The 16,559-nt window shown below is 41.4% G+C and overlaps 1 protein-coding gene across 1 annotated transcript in view; it reads right to left on the bottom strand.

Annotated features, from left to right (window-relative positions):
- The window catches only part of LOC122802340 (nucleoporin p58/p45-like), a 413,836-nt gene that overhangs the window by 71,266 nt on the left and 326,011 nt on the right, over nucleotides 1–16,559 (bottom strand). The window contains exon 4 of the mRNA XM_044071978.1: nucleotides 5,440–5,550. Coding sequence (XP_043927913.1) covers nucleotides 5,440–5,550 — 111 coding nt within the window. The remainder of the gene's footprint in view (nucleotides 1–5,439; nucleotides 5,551–16,559) is intronic.

Below are 16,559 nucleotides of genomic sequence, written 5' to 3'. Positions count from 1 at the left end.
GCCTAGGCAAGGAAAACAATAAGAATGGAAGTCCTTATGAGGTATTTGCTTCCCACAAGAAATGCAATTGTTAACTTTTTCTGACATCGGACTGAGGCAAGAAGAGGTTCCCCAACGAGGTACTTAGCTTTATTGAAGACTTCGGACTGAAATTCAATTTGAAAATCTCAGTTGTAGGCCAACCAGCACTTGCTAACTGCTTCTGCTTCGGGCACCGCGCGGCAAGAAAGACTGAAGAAAATGGCGTCGGATGCCTCATATACCCCTGGCGCACTGACGTCAGGGAAGAAGCGACAGCAAGCAATGCCGGACTAAGACTTTGGAACTCTAGCTGACTGCGGGACCGCCTGATGGCAGAATAACACAAGTGTGATGACTGCAGCAGGGTAACACGATGAACATCTGCTGCTCTACAAGAAGCCTCTAATGAATCAAAACCACATTGCAGAGTATGTTTTCCCACTTGTCCAGCTGCATGCAATACATTCTGCATTTCCTTATTGTCAGGATGTTCTGAACTTGTAAGCATTTTCTGTTTTAACAGAAACATTAAATATTGTTGGTATTTAAGCATGTGAAACTGAAAATTTAAAGCCCTCACTGCTAAAGTTGCATAAGTGTAAGCCTTCTTCCCCCATCTGTCTAATGCTCTAGAATCCCTGTCAGAGGGAAATGGATTTTTAGCTGTGGAAGCCTTTACCCCATTGGGACCCTGTGAAATAGTTTCTGGGTCAGCAACAGGGTTTTTATAGAGAAATTTGAGTCAGGGACTCTGTAGTACCTGTCTGGCTTCACTGGAGCAGGGGACTAAGAATCAGGATTTAAACTGGATTCGGAGAACACATCATCCACAATATCTAACACTGGCGGAATAGCAAGGGGCCTGTGCTGAGGCAATAAAAGAAAGTGTCTGAGCCTTTTCTTGGATTCTGAGTAATCCTGGCCCTCCCAATAGAAATGCTCCCTCATGGTATGTAAAGATTCCCCAAAAGAGTAATCCTCAGGAGGAGAGGCTGAAGGAATTGATTCTTCAGCATCAGTGTCCTCATAGGGGGGTAAAGAGTATCTCTGGTCTGAAGAGGAATCAGAAGAAATGGAAACCTGGTCAGACGAACCATAGTCTGTATCCTGCCTAGGCCTTTTATCTGGAGGGGGATGGGAACCCCTAATCAAAGTAATTAAGTCTTCGGCCATTTTAAGCATCTGTTTTTTAGGCATGGAGGCCTGTCCAGGTGAATGCTGTACTTGCTTCTATGTCTTTAATGTAGTTTTAGACTTGGCTGTAGATTTAATGGTAAGTTGTGAAGGTCTGAAAACACCCTCAGAAGCCGAAGCCTGCTCAGCGGCTCCGGACCCATCTGAGGGGTTAGTTTCCGTAGGCCCAATACCTTGAGTTTCCAGAGGCCTAGACATCTCCACGTGGGAGTCGGAAGCAGCCTGTGGCTCTGAGGTAGCGGGTGTCAGGGGCTGCGAAAGCGCCTCACTGAGAGCCGACAATCCTGCGACTGGCCTAGAAGAGGCTTCATAGTCAGTTTTGGGCCTCAGATGCTTGTCCTTATCCTTGTCGTTGCGTTTTTTGTGTATTCCAGTCGTCGGTTGTTCTGACGGCATGGTATAATTGAACCTTCGGCCAAAGTAATGGCGAGCAAAGTCAAACCGACGTTTAATAGTGCCATTGTTAAATCTAACACAAAACCAACAACTAGTGACGTCATGGTCTGGGCCTAGGCATGAAATACAGTAAGAATGAAAATCCTTATGAGGTATTTGCTTCCCACAAGAAATGCAATTATTAACTTTTACTGACATCGGTCTGAGGCAAGAAAAAGTTTCCCCAACGGGGTACTTAGCTTTATTGAAGACTTCGGTTCTGAAATTCGAATTGAAAATCTCAGGAGTCGGCCGACCAGCACTTGCAAACTGCTTTTGCTTCGGGCACTGTGCGGCAAGAAAGACTGAAGAAAATGGCATTGGCTGCATATTATATATCCCTGGCGCACTGACGTCAGGGAAGAAGCAACAGCAACCGACGCCGGACCAAGACTTTGGAACTCTGGCCGACTGCGGGACCGCCTGACGGCAGGATAACCCAAGTGTAATGACTGCAGCAGTGAAACACGAACATTAGGAAGGGGGTCTTTCGAGATGGGTGATCACCTCCCAATGAAGGATAGTTCCTGAGGGGTGTGATACCTCCCAATGAAGGATAGTTCCTGAGGGGTGTGATACCTCTGGCCAAGAGTACCTGGTCCACAAGACGCAATATATCATGTTCAGAAAGGCTTCTAGTGGATCTCATGGAGACTGAGGGAGAAACAGGCCTGTCCACAGAAGAGGCAGACTCTGTGCCCATCTCATCTAACCGCACTGAGGACAACGGTGCCGAGAGAGACTTGACTACTGTTGTCTGCACCGAAGAAGTCATCGGTGCCGAGGTCATGGTCTGCACCGATTGAACGGTCGGTGCCGATACAGTGGTAAAGGTCTGAACTGAGGAGCCCCTCTGTGCCAATATATAGTAGTCTGCAGGAGAAGACGGATCCGAAATCACTAATGGAGCCAAAGGCCTCGGTGCCGAAGGTCTAGGCACCAAAAGCACTGGGGCTGACTGCCAGAACCAAAACTTTAGCCTTTTTAGGTTTTGGTTGGCGGAAGTCCCCAGCCAGGGACGAAGGCAAAGATTTGGCCTTAGTAAAAACATCCAAGGTTCTATTATGGGTTCTAGGAGGGGTTGAGGCCTCCAACCCAGAAACAGCCTCTGAAAAGGGAGATTTTAGCCTTCAGTAACAGCTTGTTTTTCCTTTCCAACAAGGTTCTATTAGAAAAGTTCTCACAAATAGTACAGGGTGGGTCAGACAAATGGGAAGCTCCAAAACAATAAACACACAAAGAGTGTGCATCAGAAGTAGGCAGTTTGTGTCCACAATCAGAACACTGCTTGAACCCCGGACTACCTTTCTTATCTACCATGACAGCAAATTAGTTAAAGAAAAACCAGCAATGGTACAAGAGAGTACCCGAAGGTATGAGAGAAAAAGGAAAGAATTACCAACGATGGTAAAGAGAGAATACCTTGCGGTAAAAGTGGTTAAGAAAGAAGCAGAAAAACCTGAAGAAAATACGTACGCTAGATGCGATAGGGTAAGACAATAAAATATGAACTTTAATAGTTCTACAGATTACTTTTCTGTCAAACAACAATTGACTGTATTTAGCTCAAGAGAAGTAGCTTGACACAATCGAATGGCAACGGGACAAACAAAATCTGAGGTAACAGGGAGAGGGGGATTGTGGGTAAGAGTTTAGCTCGAGAGTTTGAAGCTGACGCGAGCTTGGAAAATGGCCGGCTCAGTTCCGAGGTCGGAACAGATACCCATGCGTAAGGAATGAACGAGGATTAACAGTATCAGATCACATTTTCCCACATACTTTTGAGAGACTATGTATTGTTTTGTAAATTTTAGACAGGCCTGGATGTTTTTCTGTCCAAGCAAAGACTTCCATCTTACAACCCTATCCCATAGTCCAGACATATGAAGATAATGGGAGATTGCTGTCACATGTAGTACATAACTAGTACTTGACAGAAATTCCTTCAGCTCCTTTAGTGTTGCTGTAGGTCTCTCAGCAGCCTCCCTCACCAGTTTTCGTCATGTCTTTTCATCAATTTTGTCTCATATTTTCTCCACTTTTTGATGACTGCCTTCACTGTGTTCCATGGTATATCCAATGCTGTGGACATTTTTTTGTACCCTTCTCCTGACTGATACCTTTCAACAATGAGAACCTGTTCATGCTTTATTAGCTCTCCGTGAATCATGGCTTTTGCTGTAGCAAGCAACTGAGTAAATGTCAGGAAAATACTACTAGGACAGCTCAACTTTATTGGGGTTAATCAGAGTCTCTAATTGATAGCAGGTGTATACCCAAGAAGACTGAATGTTGCAATTAAATCAAAAGGTGCTTCAACAAAGTAGTAGTTTAAGTGTGTGCAAGCTTGTGCAACCAGCTTACTTGGTTTATTTTTTATATTTTTCCCCTAACAGATTTGTTTTTCAATTGAACTGTACAGGTTATAGGTCACATTAACGGTGGGAAACTGTTTGAAATTATTTATTGTGGTCTTTTTTTATATCACAAAAACCTGGCATTTTAATAGGGATGTGCACACTTCTATATCCAGTGTACACACACCAGGGTTGCCAGATTTCCAACCAGCCAGGTAGGGACAAAAAAAAAAAAAGGTCTTTCACGGCAAGTGAAGACCAAAAAAAAAAAGGTAGCTCTACACTAAACACGGAGCTTCTCGTGTTTAATGCACTGCAGTTCCGCATTCAACGCAAGTAGCTCCGTGTTTAGCGATTTTTGATTGGCCCGTATACCGGCATACGGGCCAATTAAAAATCGTTAAACACGGAGCTACTTCTGTTTAATGCGGAACACAAGAAGCTCCGTGTTTAGCGATTTTTGATTGGCCCGTATGCCAGGTATACGGGCCAATCAAAAAAAAAAAAAAAAAAGCGGAGGCGGGTCGGGATTTAAACCGGCAGGGCGGGACTCGGGATCAGGCTGCTGATCTCGGGACAGTCCCGCCCAAATAGGGACATCTGGCAACCCTGACACACTGTACACACAAACATATGGATCTACTTTATATACTCCAACGAAAACATCGAGAATTACTTGTAGAATCTGTTCTTATAAATGCAACATGATCTGCATTTTTAAGAATGCCTTCTGACGTGTAAAGGGTGTTTCGACATTCCAACTTTTCTGTATCATGCGGTTTCACTTACATCAGATTACGATTTCATCTCAACGTTTTCATTATTCGAGTATATAGAAGTACACACACAGTGTGTGTGTGTTGCATACAACAGACCATTCTTTTGCTGAAGTACAACTTAAGACCATACGATAATTATGTAAGAGTCAAAATGAACTGAAGGTAACCTGCCTTAAATTATGTAATTAACAAAATCTTACTAGAAGTTAAGAAATATTCTTACACTATAAAAAAATGAATTACTGCAAACCTATGGGGTAGGGTGATGGCACAAACAGTACACTATAAACCAATGCATATTGGTAGTGAGCTTTATTGTTCTGTTCGCAAAAGTTGTCTCACTTACACAGCATATTGGTCAAATGCAAAGCAAGGCTACTACCTACAGTATCCATCTATGGAATTCTGCCTTAAACTTAAAGTACAAAAGCAATACATGCTCATATATAAATCACAACCCTACAGCAAGCCCTGTGAAGGTACCTATGGTAAGGACCCTGCTTTTAGAGTTTCAAACTAGGAACAGACAGGTAAGGAGAGAATATACTACAGATGTTATGATTCACTGTTATAGCTGGCTACCCCCCATTAAGTGCTGCAAACAGAAACTGCGTCCTAGAAAGCAAGAAATCTCCAAAGTTCAAGTAACCTACTCTTTTTGTCTGTTGAACTGCTGAAATCGATTCCACCAAGCCCTTCACTGGAAGATACTGCAGAAGCAGTGCCTGCTCCCAAAGTTAGTCCTGCAGAACCTTGCCACAAACCTGAAATAAAAAGATTTAATTAATAAATTTAAACTTTCAGTGACAACAATAAGTTGCTCAAATGATTGATGGGGCTGGAGACTAATTTGTTTTAGTAACTTTAAAGTACACCAGGTTGGATTCAATTAAGAAAGCTTGAAATAAATAATCTTTAAAACAGCTTTCATCCCACACCTCACCAAATGTTATATCATGAATATAATTTCTCAGCATGACAGAAAAATATAACCATACCATCCCCAAAGCACAAGTGTGCAGCTATTAAGTGCAGATACATTCTCCAGAGACTGCACAAGCAAATTCAAGAGACAGCAAAATAAGCCTTGATGCTAATATACTTGAACAGGACAACTTATCTCCACAAAATGAAAAAAGGAAAGTACCAACTGACTTCATATGTGTAATTTCACCAAGGTATGTGTATCCGTTATCTTACATGTTTTATTTCATCTTTTAACTACAAATCATGTAATTATTAAACATGCGTCAGCATTTCGAATACAAGTTCATTTAAAGAAGAACTTTAAACATTAGCATTCAACCTACTATGTTTTGATAACTTACCTTTTCTTTTACATTAAATAATGTCCAAAACACCTGGAGAACATACTTTTTCAACTGCCTAGATTTTCACAGAATACCCAGATTTCTGCCTTACATTTTTGGCCTATTCTTCATAAAATTTGTGGTTTTCTGGCAAATCAGAGGATTGAAATAAGTGTCATACATTTGAGTTTCAGACTTCATTCCCTTCAGAAAATGCATGCTAAGACAAATGTTGTTATTATAGCAACTTTCTAAGTCAATAAGAGCAATATTTAAAATCTCCCCCTATTTTTGGGCCTTTGCCATCCCCATTATTTTAGGCTTAGTCCAGATTTCTTGTGTTAAGATACTGAGAGGTATGCTGGAGAATTAGAAGCAGAAGTGTGATGCCATTTAGTAGATGGCAACAAAAATAATCCAGACAGAATGATTAAGATGGCAAAATGGTCAAGCAAAGGAGAAAAACAAAAGGAAACAGAAACAGGAAAAAATAAACTAAATATAAAACTGCGGAGAACAGCAAAATGAGCTAAGGATATGCATTTAAATGTGCACCGCAAAAAATGGAAGATAATAGTAAAATAAACACATTTCTTCAAAAAGACTGGTGATATTACAGGGGACCAAGTTTTAAAAAAAGCATGACAAAAGGCATTAAGTGATGGAATTCCAGCTGAAATACTTAAAATCATGCAAAAAGATGCAGTTACAGCGTTGCTTGAAATTTGCCAGCTTCTTCTTTCGGCTTTTTCCCGGTTAGGGGTCGCCACAGTTGAACAACGGTCTGCAGAACAAGTGGCAGTGGAGTTTTATGGCGTCGACTTGCCAGCCTGGCTCCAAACCTTCGACTTGAGGCACACACTCACACCTATGGTCAATTTAGTGTCTCCAATCCACCTACAGCATGTCTTTGGGATGTGGGAGTGAATCGGACCATCCAGAGGAAACCCACACAACAGCAGGGAAGACATACAGACTCCACAAAGGCAGCACCCAAGCTGAGAATCTAACCACAGAACCTCTTGCTGAGAGGAAGCAACGCGTACAGCTGCACCACCGCGACTGTCCTTGCTTGGAATTTGCCAGCAAAATTTGGAAAATATGACTCGTCACACTGGAAGAGACAAAATTTATACTACAACCCCAAAAAAAGGGCAATGCTAAACAGTACTGAAATTATTGAACAGTTACACTTGCTTAACATGCTGGTAAGATAATTCTAAAGCTCCTACAATTTCAGCAATACATGGACAAGGAAATGCCAAACGTAAAAGCTACTTCTGAATGTGAAGAGGGACCAGAGATAAAGATGAAATGCTGGAGATGTGGACACCCTGATGCTGACTGGATACATATGGTTGTTAACTGCAAAATAATTTCCCCCATTTTGGTTAGACTTTAGATATCTTTGTAAAGCTCTGTGGAATGACAACTGTATAAATTTGACTCGCTTATCCTTTTCAATGCTCCTGAAGTCATTCCTAAAAAAAAAACTAACCTTTTTACTATGGTCTATCCTCTCTATAGGTGCTTAGGATTACCTCTCTCTCTCTCCCCCCTTGGCTGACCTGGCATGACTCACAGTTCAAACTCTGCATTTACCTACACTAGTGCACTGCAGCTCCTGCAAAACTGTGTTTATGACAATGCAACTGGCCACTACAGTCTAACAAAAACGTTTTCTCTCCCAACAATTAAACAGTGTAGGTTACAAATACAAAGTACTTTAAGCTCTTTTATCGTACTGTTTAACAAAGCAAGTCACCATTTTGGTCAGCCATAGGGCTCTTTCTGCTTTATTTTTTTGCTTCCTTCCCCTGTAACTAAAGTAAACTTACTCATACATTTGTCTCTCTGACCCTAACCTTTGCAGCTATATCTTGCACCTTTTGTGGCTAACACTCACACAGAGATTCTTGTTTGAAAGTTTCTCATTTGTCTGACATTTGAACAAGTAACCCTGATAAAAACCTTAAAATTTTATACTGTTAGTCTATCTTTCTTGATAAAAGTAAGTAAAATTGAAGTGCTGAGTGCAGATTTTAGGCCCTTACATTAAACTTACCTGTGGTGTGGTTTATGCCCACTCTGCTCAGGCTTGCTTCGCTCCCATCTCCCACCCCCGAATCCCATCTACCATAAGTATCCTCAAATGTATACTTTCACCTTATTGTCTGGTCACTCCCACAGCCCCCTCCCACCACTACAACTTGACCCTTCACCCTTTCACTCTTTCCACCTCATCACCAATCTTCTCCTTTTCCCTGCCCACCTTGGCCTGCCTCCTCTGTGGCTTTCGTCTCACACTTGCCTCTTTCACGCCCTAGCACACCTATCTCCTCACATACTCACTATTTCCACCAAGACACTGTTCCTTTCCTCACACCACTTATTTCTAAGCCACCTCCCTTCCCCAGTACATTTCTTTATATTTTTCCCTATAACCCTTTCCCTTTTTCCACCACAAAATGCTATCCTTACTGCTATTTTTCCCCACTTCTAATCTCACTAGCCCTAAGCACTTCCTACCACAATGAGCAGCTTATCTTCCCCTCTTCCCCCACCTTTCCCAAACCTCTTCCAACATATAACCAAGCTCCACTGACTACTGCCCCCTCTCATCTCTCCCCCATTCAATGTCAATTTTAAACTCATGGCCTACTGCACTCTTACTCCTAAGCCCAAACTCAAATACCCCATTCTCCTTACTGACCACCCTCACCTTTTCCATCTTGTTTTTGCTTTTCTGGTGACATCCACCCAATCCGGGTCTCTCCTCTCTCTCTCCACTCCCCTCCTCCATCTGCTGTCCGCCCAAAAACATCAAATATCTCCAGCCTCAAACATCTCTCTCTCCCTCTCTCTCTACAATGAGCATCCAAAGCCTAAACAACAAAACACCCAAACTTCATGCATGGTTGGCCCAACACAAACTTCACATCCTGGCCCTATCGGAAAACTGGCTAAAACCTCTCATCAATTGCACTGAATTTCTTCCACCTCAATACAATATCTACAGGTCTGACAGGACACCCAAAATAGGCAGTGGAGTAGCTATCTTGTACTCTGTTTCACTGACGCAAATGCCTATAGACATTACCCTGCCTAATTTCTCCCCTGCTGAACTACTGCTCCTAGTATGCCACATAAATAACTACAGGAAGTCTGTTATTGCCTCTATCTATATCCCACCCAGGTAAAGACATCCCTAATCTTGAAGATGTACTCTCCTGGGTACACACCTCCATCCCCTATGAAACCATCACTCCTGGAGATTTTAATATAGATTGGAACTTACTTATTGGTCACTCATCCCAACATTTCATAAACCTGTATGGATTCTCGCAGCTGATCACTACTCCTACCCACTACAGTAAAAATGCTACTGGCTCCACTACTCCTACCCACTACAGTAAAAATGCTACTCTCCAAACAACTATTGTAACCCTTCTACCTTCCCTGACTTTATTAGTGATCATTCTCCCATCTCTATCCAAAGGTACCCTCATCTAAGCCCCATCTCTACATAGGCTGTAGGAAAATGACTAACTTTTCCCCTGAAACCTTTAACTATAGACTCTGTCAACAACTGGTCTTTCCTAAAAATTCTCCCCCTCAATTATGCTGTTACTAAACTCAACCAAATTTTCCTTTATGTCCTAAACTCTTGCCCTAACTCGCAAAATCAGAATCAAATCTAATTTTGCACCCTGGCTCTCCAAAGCTACTCATGCTTTGATGCATGCAAGAGATGCTCTGTGGAAAAAACTGCAAACCACTAAAACTCCCACCTTTCTCCAAGGTTATAAGCAACTCACAAATTGTGTACAAAAACTTATTTTGGATGAACATTTTAATAAATTTCAAAGCTCTCACCCAAAGGACCACAGGATTGCTATCAACTCCCTGCTCCACACTGGTTCTCCTACCATCCCCAACCATCTCCCCTATCATTCTCCCTCTGAAACTGCAGACTTAAACACTTCATAGACAGCATCTCTAAACTCCTAACCTCTGGTAACTCTGCTCATCCCAACTCTGTCAGCCTCACCTCCCCCTAAACCTATATGCTCCTCGGTCTCTCAGCCTTTTATCTTGCGACCTGTTTCTACTAAATATATCAAATACCTGCTTCTTAAAGTCAGACCAATCTCTTCGCCCATAACCCCCCCCCCCCCAATTTCTGAAAATTGCTGCTGACTATTGCATATCCTGTTATCTATCAGCCACTTCATTCAGGAATCTACCATACCGGAAATATGGAAATCCTTCCATACCACTCCTCTGCACAAAGGTGGCAACTGTGTTGAACCCTCCAACTATAGAGCAATTGTTATTCTCACACTGCTCTCAAAGATCCTTGAAAAATGTATACATACTCAACTACTGTCCTCTCTCATTGACTAAAATCTCCTCACCCCCTCACAACATGGTTTCCGCCCTAAACACAGTACTTCGACTGACTTACTATTTCTTTACTCAAAAGGTTGCAGAACCTAGGGACAACCTCCCTGTCTCCTGTCCATTCCTTGATCTCTCTAATGCCTTTGACACTGTGTCTCATCCCACCCTTCTTAAACTCTCAGACCTAAACCTCTCCTACTCTTGGGCTGGTTCCAATCCTACCTTACTGGCAGAAAACAAGCTGTTAGATGGCAGCATGCTCTCTCACCAGTCCTTGCTGCTCAAATAGGAGTACCCCTAGGCTCCATACTTGGACTGCTCCTTTTCAACATTTTTACCAACAACCTACATTGATCCTGCAGTCTCTCATCTGCAATACAATATGCAGACAACTACTGTCTTATCTATCTCCAATACCATCTCTGAACTACACACACTAACACAGAATTCCTTTATCTGTTGAAAATGGCTCAAAAATAATCGACTAATCCTTAACCCGAAGAAAACTCCTCCTCCTCTTCCTACCTCAAACACTCTCCCACCTTAAACCCAAATTTTCTCTTTCCCTAGATGGCACCACTATCTCCCCTGCCTCACACACCAAACTCCCTGGGTAATAATGACAGACTAAAATTTGACTTGCACGTACAACAGGCCATCAAAAAAAAAAAAATGCACCAAAAACTTGGACTACTTTATAGGAACAAAATATTCCTTACTACTGCCACTAAATGCACTCTTGCGCAGGCATTTCCTCTTATCTAGTCTTCTATACATGTCCAGAAACTGGAACATGTAACAAAACTGCCAGATTTATTCTAAACCAACCACTTGTCGCATCAATGCCTCTCACTAAAACTTCAGTGGCTGGAATTTCCGCACCTTCTCCTCCAATTGCAACTCCACACTACCTTTTCCATACTCAACAACCCCTCTGCCTGCCCTGCTCTCACCTCTCATGTTATACATTACTCCACACCCATACGCCTCTCCGGAGTGCTGATCAGCATCTTCTCTCAGTTTATAAACCCAAAAGGAATATTGGCAAACTACTTTACAAACACTCTTGTCTCACTAAATTTGAACAAACTCCCTCTCCTTATTAGACCCAACCTTTCCTTTCCCTGTTTTAAAAAGGAGCTTAAATCTCACCTACTAAACAAAAATCATGGCGTTGCCTTTACCACACATAGTCTTAGCCTGTCCTCCTGTATAACCTGTTACATCTCCTAACTTTCTTTCTCTGTTGTAACTTCTGCTTAAACTAACCTCCTAAACCCTCATCTCTACTACTGTAGCCCCCTCCTTTCTCTCCGCCTTACCATTCTCCACACTATATCCCACCCCCACTTCCTATCAATGTCTGCACATTTTCCTTCTTTTGAACAATGATAATCTTTTGTTTTTTTACTCTTACATGTAGTAAATTTAGACCACTGCTATCAGTGCAACCCCTTAATGTTCATAATTTTTTTATTTTTTCTCTTTATAATAAACTTCATATTTGCATTATTTTTAACAGTTTTTGTGCTATGTTTATCTTTGCTTATACTTGCTGGGGCACTTTCCCCTTGGGTCTCCACTGAAAACAGATTGCTTACTATCAATGCAATGCAAATAGGTAATCTTTACTTTTTTTACAATTATTTTGTACTGTGATTGTTTATTTAATATTTGTACCTTGTCAACATCTTTACTTGTGTTTGCTGGGGCTTTGCCCCTCTGGTCTCCACTGAAAATGGGTTTGTTGCAAACTCAGCTGGACTAACCCAGTTAAATGGGAAAGAAAGAAAAGAAATGAAATTAATAAATAAAAGCAAAGAAAATTGCTACTAAAATTGGAAATATCAATCTACTCCAGTCTAAAGTGGAGCTTATTCATCTTGTAAGAACTAACAATATAACTCATCATTTAACTGATTGGACAAAATTGCCTAATCTTTTAGAGAAATATTAAGTGTTCTATGTATATTGCTTTTTTAATTGTTATGGACAAGTAAATAGGTTTTCTTGTTCATATACTGTTAAGTTAGTGTTATAAAATGAATAAAAAGATTTTGAAAAGAAATTACAAACACCCACTGTATAATGGGTAAAGCCAGAAGTTCCATAAAGTAAAGTTGTCCGTTGTATATAAAAATACAATAGATCTTTGAATTCCTCACTACTGCCGTCTTTCAGCTTTATGAGTTGTAACCTCTGACTACCCATTACTATCACTGTTGATTGGCAAGCACACAGGAAGGAAATCAGCAGTCAGAGTGAAGAAATCTTTAGGACTTTCTTGCCACTAGAGAGAGAAAGAAGAGTGTACTCATTCTGCACCTCTAAAAGATATAGCAGCACCAAACAAATATACAGAAGGTGATATGCTGGGTGGGTGAAACTACTTCAGCAGACAAAACTCCTAACATCTATTGGTATGGAAAGTGAAACTTACACAACTGTACAATGTTCACTGCTCTCGCTGCTGCAGTATCCTTTTAGCTACATGGATTGGTTACGAAAATGACTATCCAGCCCAGGAAGAGGAAGGATAGTGATCCAGAAGCCTCTGTAGTATGCCCTACCAAAGCCAGTCCTGGACCTGGTAAAAGAATGCAATTAGTAATGTTTTGTACATGTAGTGTTTTGTAAAGGTATTTACAGAAGACAAAGCTGCTGTATCTTACAATATTACTAGAGTCGATCCCTTGACCAATATTTTTAGTAGATGCCAAGGTTCTAGAAAAATCAGCCTTTATACGGCCTGGAACTTAATTACCACGGTGGACATAACCAAAAGGAAATGGCAGAGAACAGCCATCTTTAACTAGCCCATTTTTACTTGGATTGTCCTTTCTTGGCCCTATTATAAGAAATAAACCTCTAATCTGTTTTTCTACTAAAATTAGTTTTATCAAGATACTACCTGAAATGCCTATATACATAGAGTACAGAATATGTAGACTGTTTTCTCCCCTTTTTTGAAAGTCTGGATAGGACATTAAATCAAGCCAACAGTCTCCAAAAGTAAATTCTGAAAACTCTGGGCACAAATGAGTGATTTGCTCTTAATGAGACCCTGTCTCTATGGAAGACCAGATAGGATTTACCAACCATGAGAGCTTGCAACTCAGATACACTTCTTGCAGATGTAACAGCAATAAGAACAGTCTTCCAAGTAATGAACCTTACCATCAGCCTGAAAAGCTGGTTCAAAGGGAGACTGTTTATTCTTCCAGCATAAAGTTAAGATCTCAAGAAGGGTACATCTGATTTCTAGGAGGCCTAATCTACAAAATCCCCTTCAGACACTTACCAAAAACAGAGAAAGGGAGGATCCCTACACAGACATGTTGAAATGGTCTCAAGATATACCTTGATAGAGAAGTAAAGCAAGCCAGGGAAAAGTAACTCTTGCACATATTTCAGAACCATTAGTATGTAATCCCCGACAGGACTCTGGTTACTAGCTAGGCAACAAGTAGAAAACCATTCATATTTGCCAACACAAGATTTCCTACTAGCATGTTTTCTTGCCCCCTTCAGCACCTGCTGCAAATCCTCATGAGAGAAGTAGTTAAAAGGAATCAAAACTGAGTCATCCAGGCAATTAGTAGAATCTGTTTGAGAATGGGGTCAAACTCCACCTATGCTGGGGGAGTAGGTCCAGTCTGAGGAAGCTTGCGGCAATTGTCCTTGGCCACTGGCATAAGAACGGATTACCAATGCTGCCTTGGCCAAAAGGGAGTCACAATAATGCCTCTGGAGAGTTCTGAATCACCAGAATTATTCTTGATATCAGTGGAAAGGGTAGAGATGCATACAGGAACATTTCCGACCACAGGAATGCAAATACTTCAGTCTTCCAGGCTTACCATGAGAAGTCCTGGAACAGAACTTGTTCAGTTTTAAAATGAGAAAAAGATGTCTATCTGTGGTGTTTCCCACAATAGGATCAACTTTTAAAAAAGACTGAACCACTCTTAGCACCAAGGAGTCTAAACAACTGGCTGCCAAAGAGGAATGTGACAAGTTTCTGGGACAGATTAAAAGACTGAAAGATAGGGGCAGGAGGGGAGAAGATGGAGGATAAGAATGACTATATGCCACCATTTTAAGTATTAGACTATCCCCTTTCTGGAAAAGATCCTGGGATCTTATTGCTCCCCTCTGGCCATCTCTTTTTGTACCCCATTTGCCGGGACTGCTCGCTTGCTTTCTTAAAAGGAAAAGAGGATATGGGAGATCTGTAAAGGGGTCTTAAAATCTGAAAACACAACCTGATTTAACTTTCTTCTTTCATCAAAATGTTTGAGGGCAAAGTCAAACCTTATTTAGTGCAGAATTCAAAATTTCAGACTTCACTTCATTAGTAAACATTTGGTTACGTACCCAAGTATATCTCCTCATAACTTTAGCAGTGGCCGCAGACTTACAGTGTCTGCATTAACACGCACACTCTTCAAAGCATACTTAGACACTTGGGAAATTTAATAACACTAGAAATCAAAAAGTAGCTATACTCTGCAGGAAGAAAGGCAGAGTATTCCCTCAAACCGCCTGCACAAAGCAGAGCATCCATCTACACATGCACCTGGTAATGAGAATTTGACAATTTTCTCATTTTCAACATTAGCTTAACTTACCAAACCTCTCCAATACCTTCCCTTCTTTATCCAATGAAGAGGGGCTGGTAGTAACAAAATCCACTGTCAGCTAGAGAAAAGGTAGATAATGCAGCTGTAGAGAAAACATTTTTGTCACTGAGGTACTGGATACCGTCTATCCACCTTACTGGATGCTGAAAACGGAGGAGGATTACTACATTAAAACATCCTCAACGGCTGGAAAAATGAGAGGGATAGGTGAAGATTGAAGTATATCCACTTGTAACATGATCATAATATTGCCTTAATTCAAATGAATAACACTCACCCCGCCAAAAAGTACAGTTTTGTACCTACCATAAATGTAGATGTTCGAAGATCCACATTGCTGCAGTCCTTACATATGGGTAGTCCGCTGTCCTCGGTCGGCCCGAATACCAAAGTATTAGGCTGACGTCGGTCATGGGCGCTCAAATCTGACATCAGAGCGTCAGGGTATAAAAGCGCATGACCGACGTCATATCCTCAGTCTTTTCTTGCCCCAGATGCCAGAAGGCCCTAAAAAGAAAGGCCACAGCCAAAAATAGAATACCTCCCAAAAGCATGCCCAACAACAACCACCACCCAAACCATATAACCATGCCAAACTACAGTGGGGAAGGAGGGAGGGTAAATTGGACTGCAGCAATGTGGATCTTCGAACATCTACATTTATGGTAGGTACAAAACTGTACTATTTTCTTCATCTCACATTGCTGCAGTCCTTACATATGGGTAGAATCCCAAAGCAGAGGTAAAGGGAGGATGGCAAAATCATAAAGCATTAGGGGCTGCTAAAATGCCCTGTAATATTGCAGTGGCAAATCCAGCCCTAGACTTAGAATAAAGAGGAAGGTGGTAATGTTTAGAAAAAGTATGTACTGAACTCCAAGTAGCTGCTTCCAAAATATCTTTTGTAGCTACCCCCCTGAGAAAGGCAGTAGAAGTGGCAGTAGCTCTAGTGGAATGAGGTCTGATTTCAGCCGGAATCTCCTTACCATGATGGGAATAACAGAAAGAAATACAAAAACCAATCCATTTAGAAATAGTTTGTTTTGAAACAGGTTTTCCCTGAGAACCTAAAGCAAAAGAAACAAACAACTGCTGAGACTGCCTGAACCCCATGGTTCTGCTCAAATAATAACGCAACTGCCTGTGAATATCCAAAGTATGCAAAATCTTCTCCCCTTTATTTTGGGGGTTTGCATAAAAAGTAGGCAAATGAATAGTTTGGTTCAAGGCCACACTAGAAACCACTGTAGGCATAAAGGAAGGATTAGTACGCAAAGATACCCTATCCTTATGAAAAATCAGGAAAGGTTCCACTGCCATAAGGGCCTGTAATTCAGAAACCCTTCTTGCAGAGGTAATGGCCAACAAAAAAGCAGTCTTCCATGACAAATACTTTAACTCGGCAGTAGCTGCAGG

This window comes from Protopterus annectens, chromosome 5.part0 (assembly GCF_019279795.1).
Source record: "Protopterus annectens isolate FY-2018-M chromosome 5.part0, PAN1.0, whole genome shotgun sequence".
Taxonomy (NCBI): Eukaryota; Metazoa; Chordata; order Ceratodontiformes; family Protopteridae; genus Protopterus; species Protopterus annectens.
Note: the sequence above shows the minus strand (reverse complement) of the source record. Positions and strands in the feature narration are given on the sequence as shown.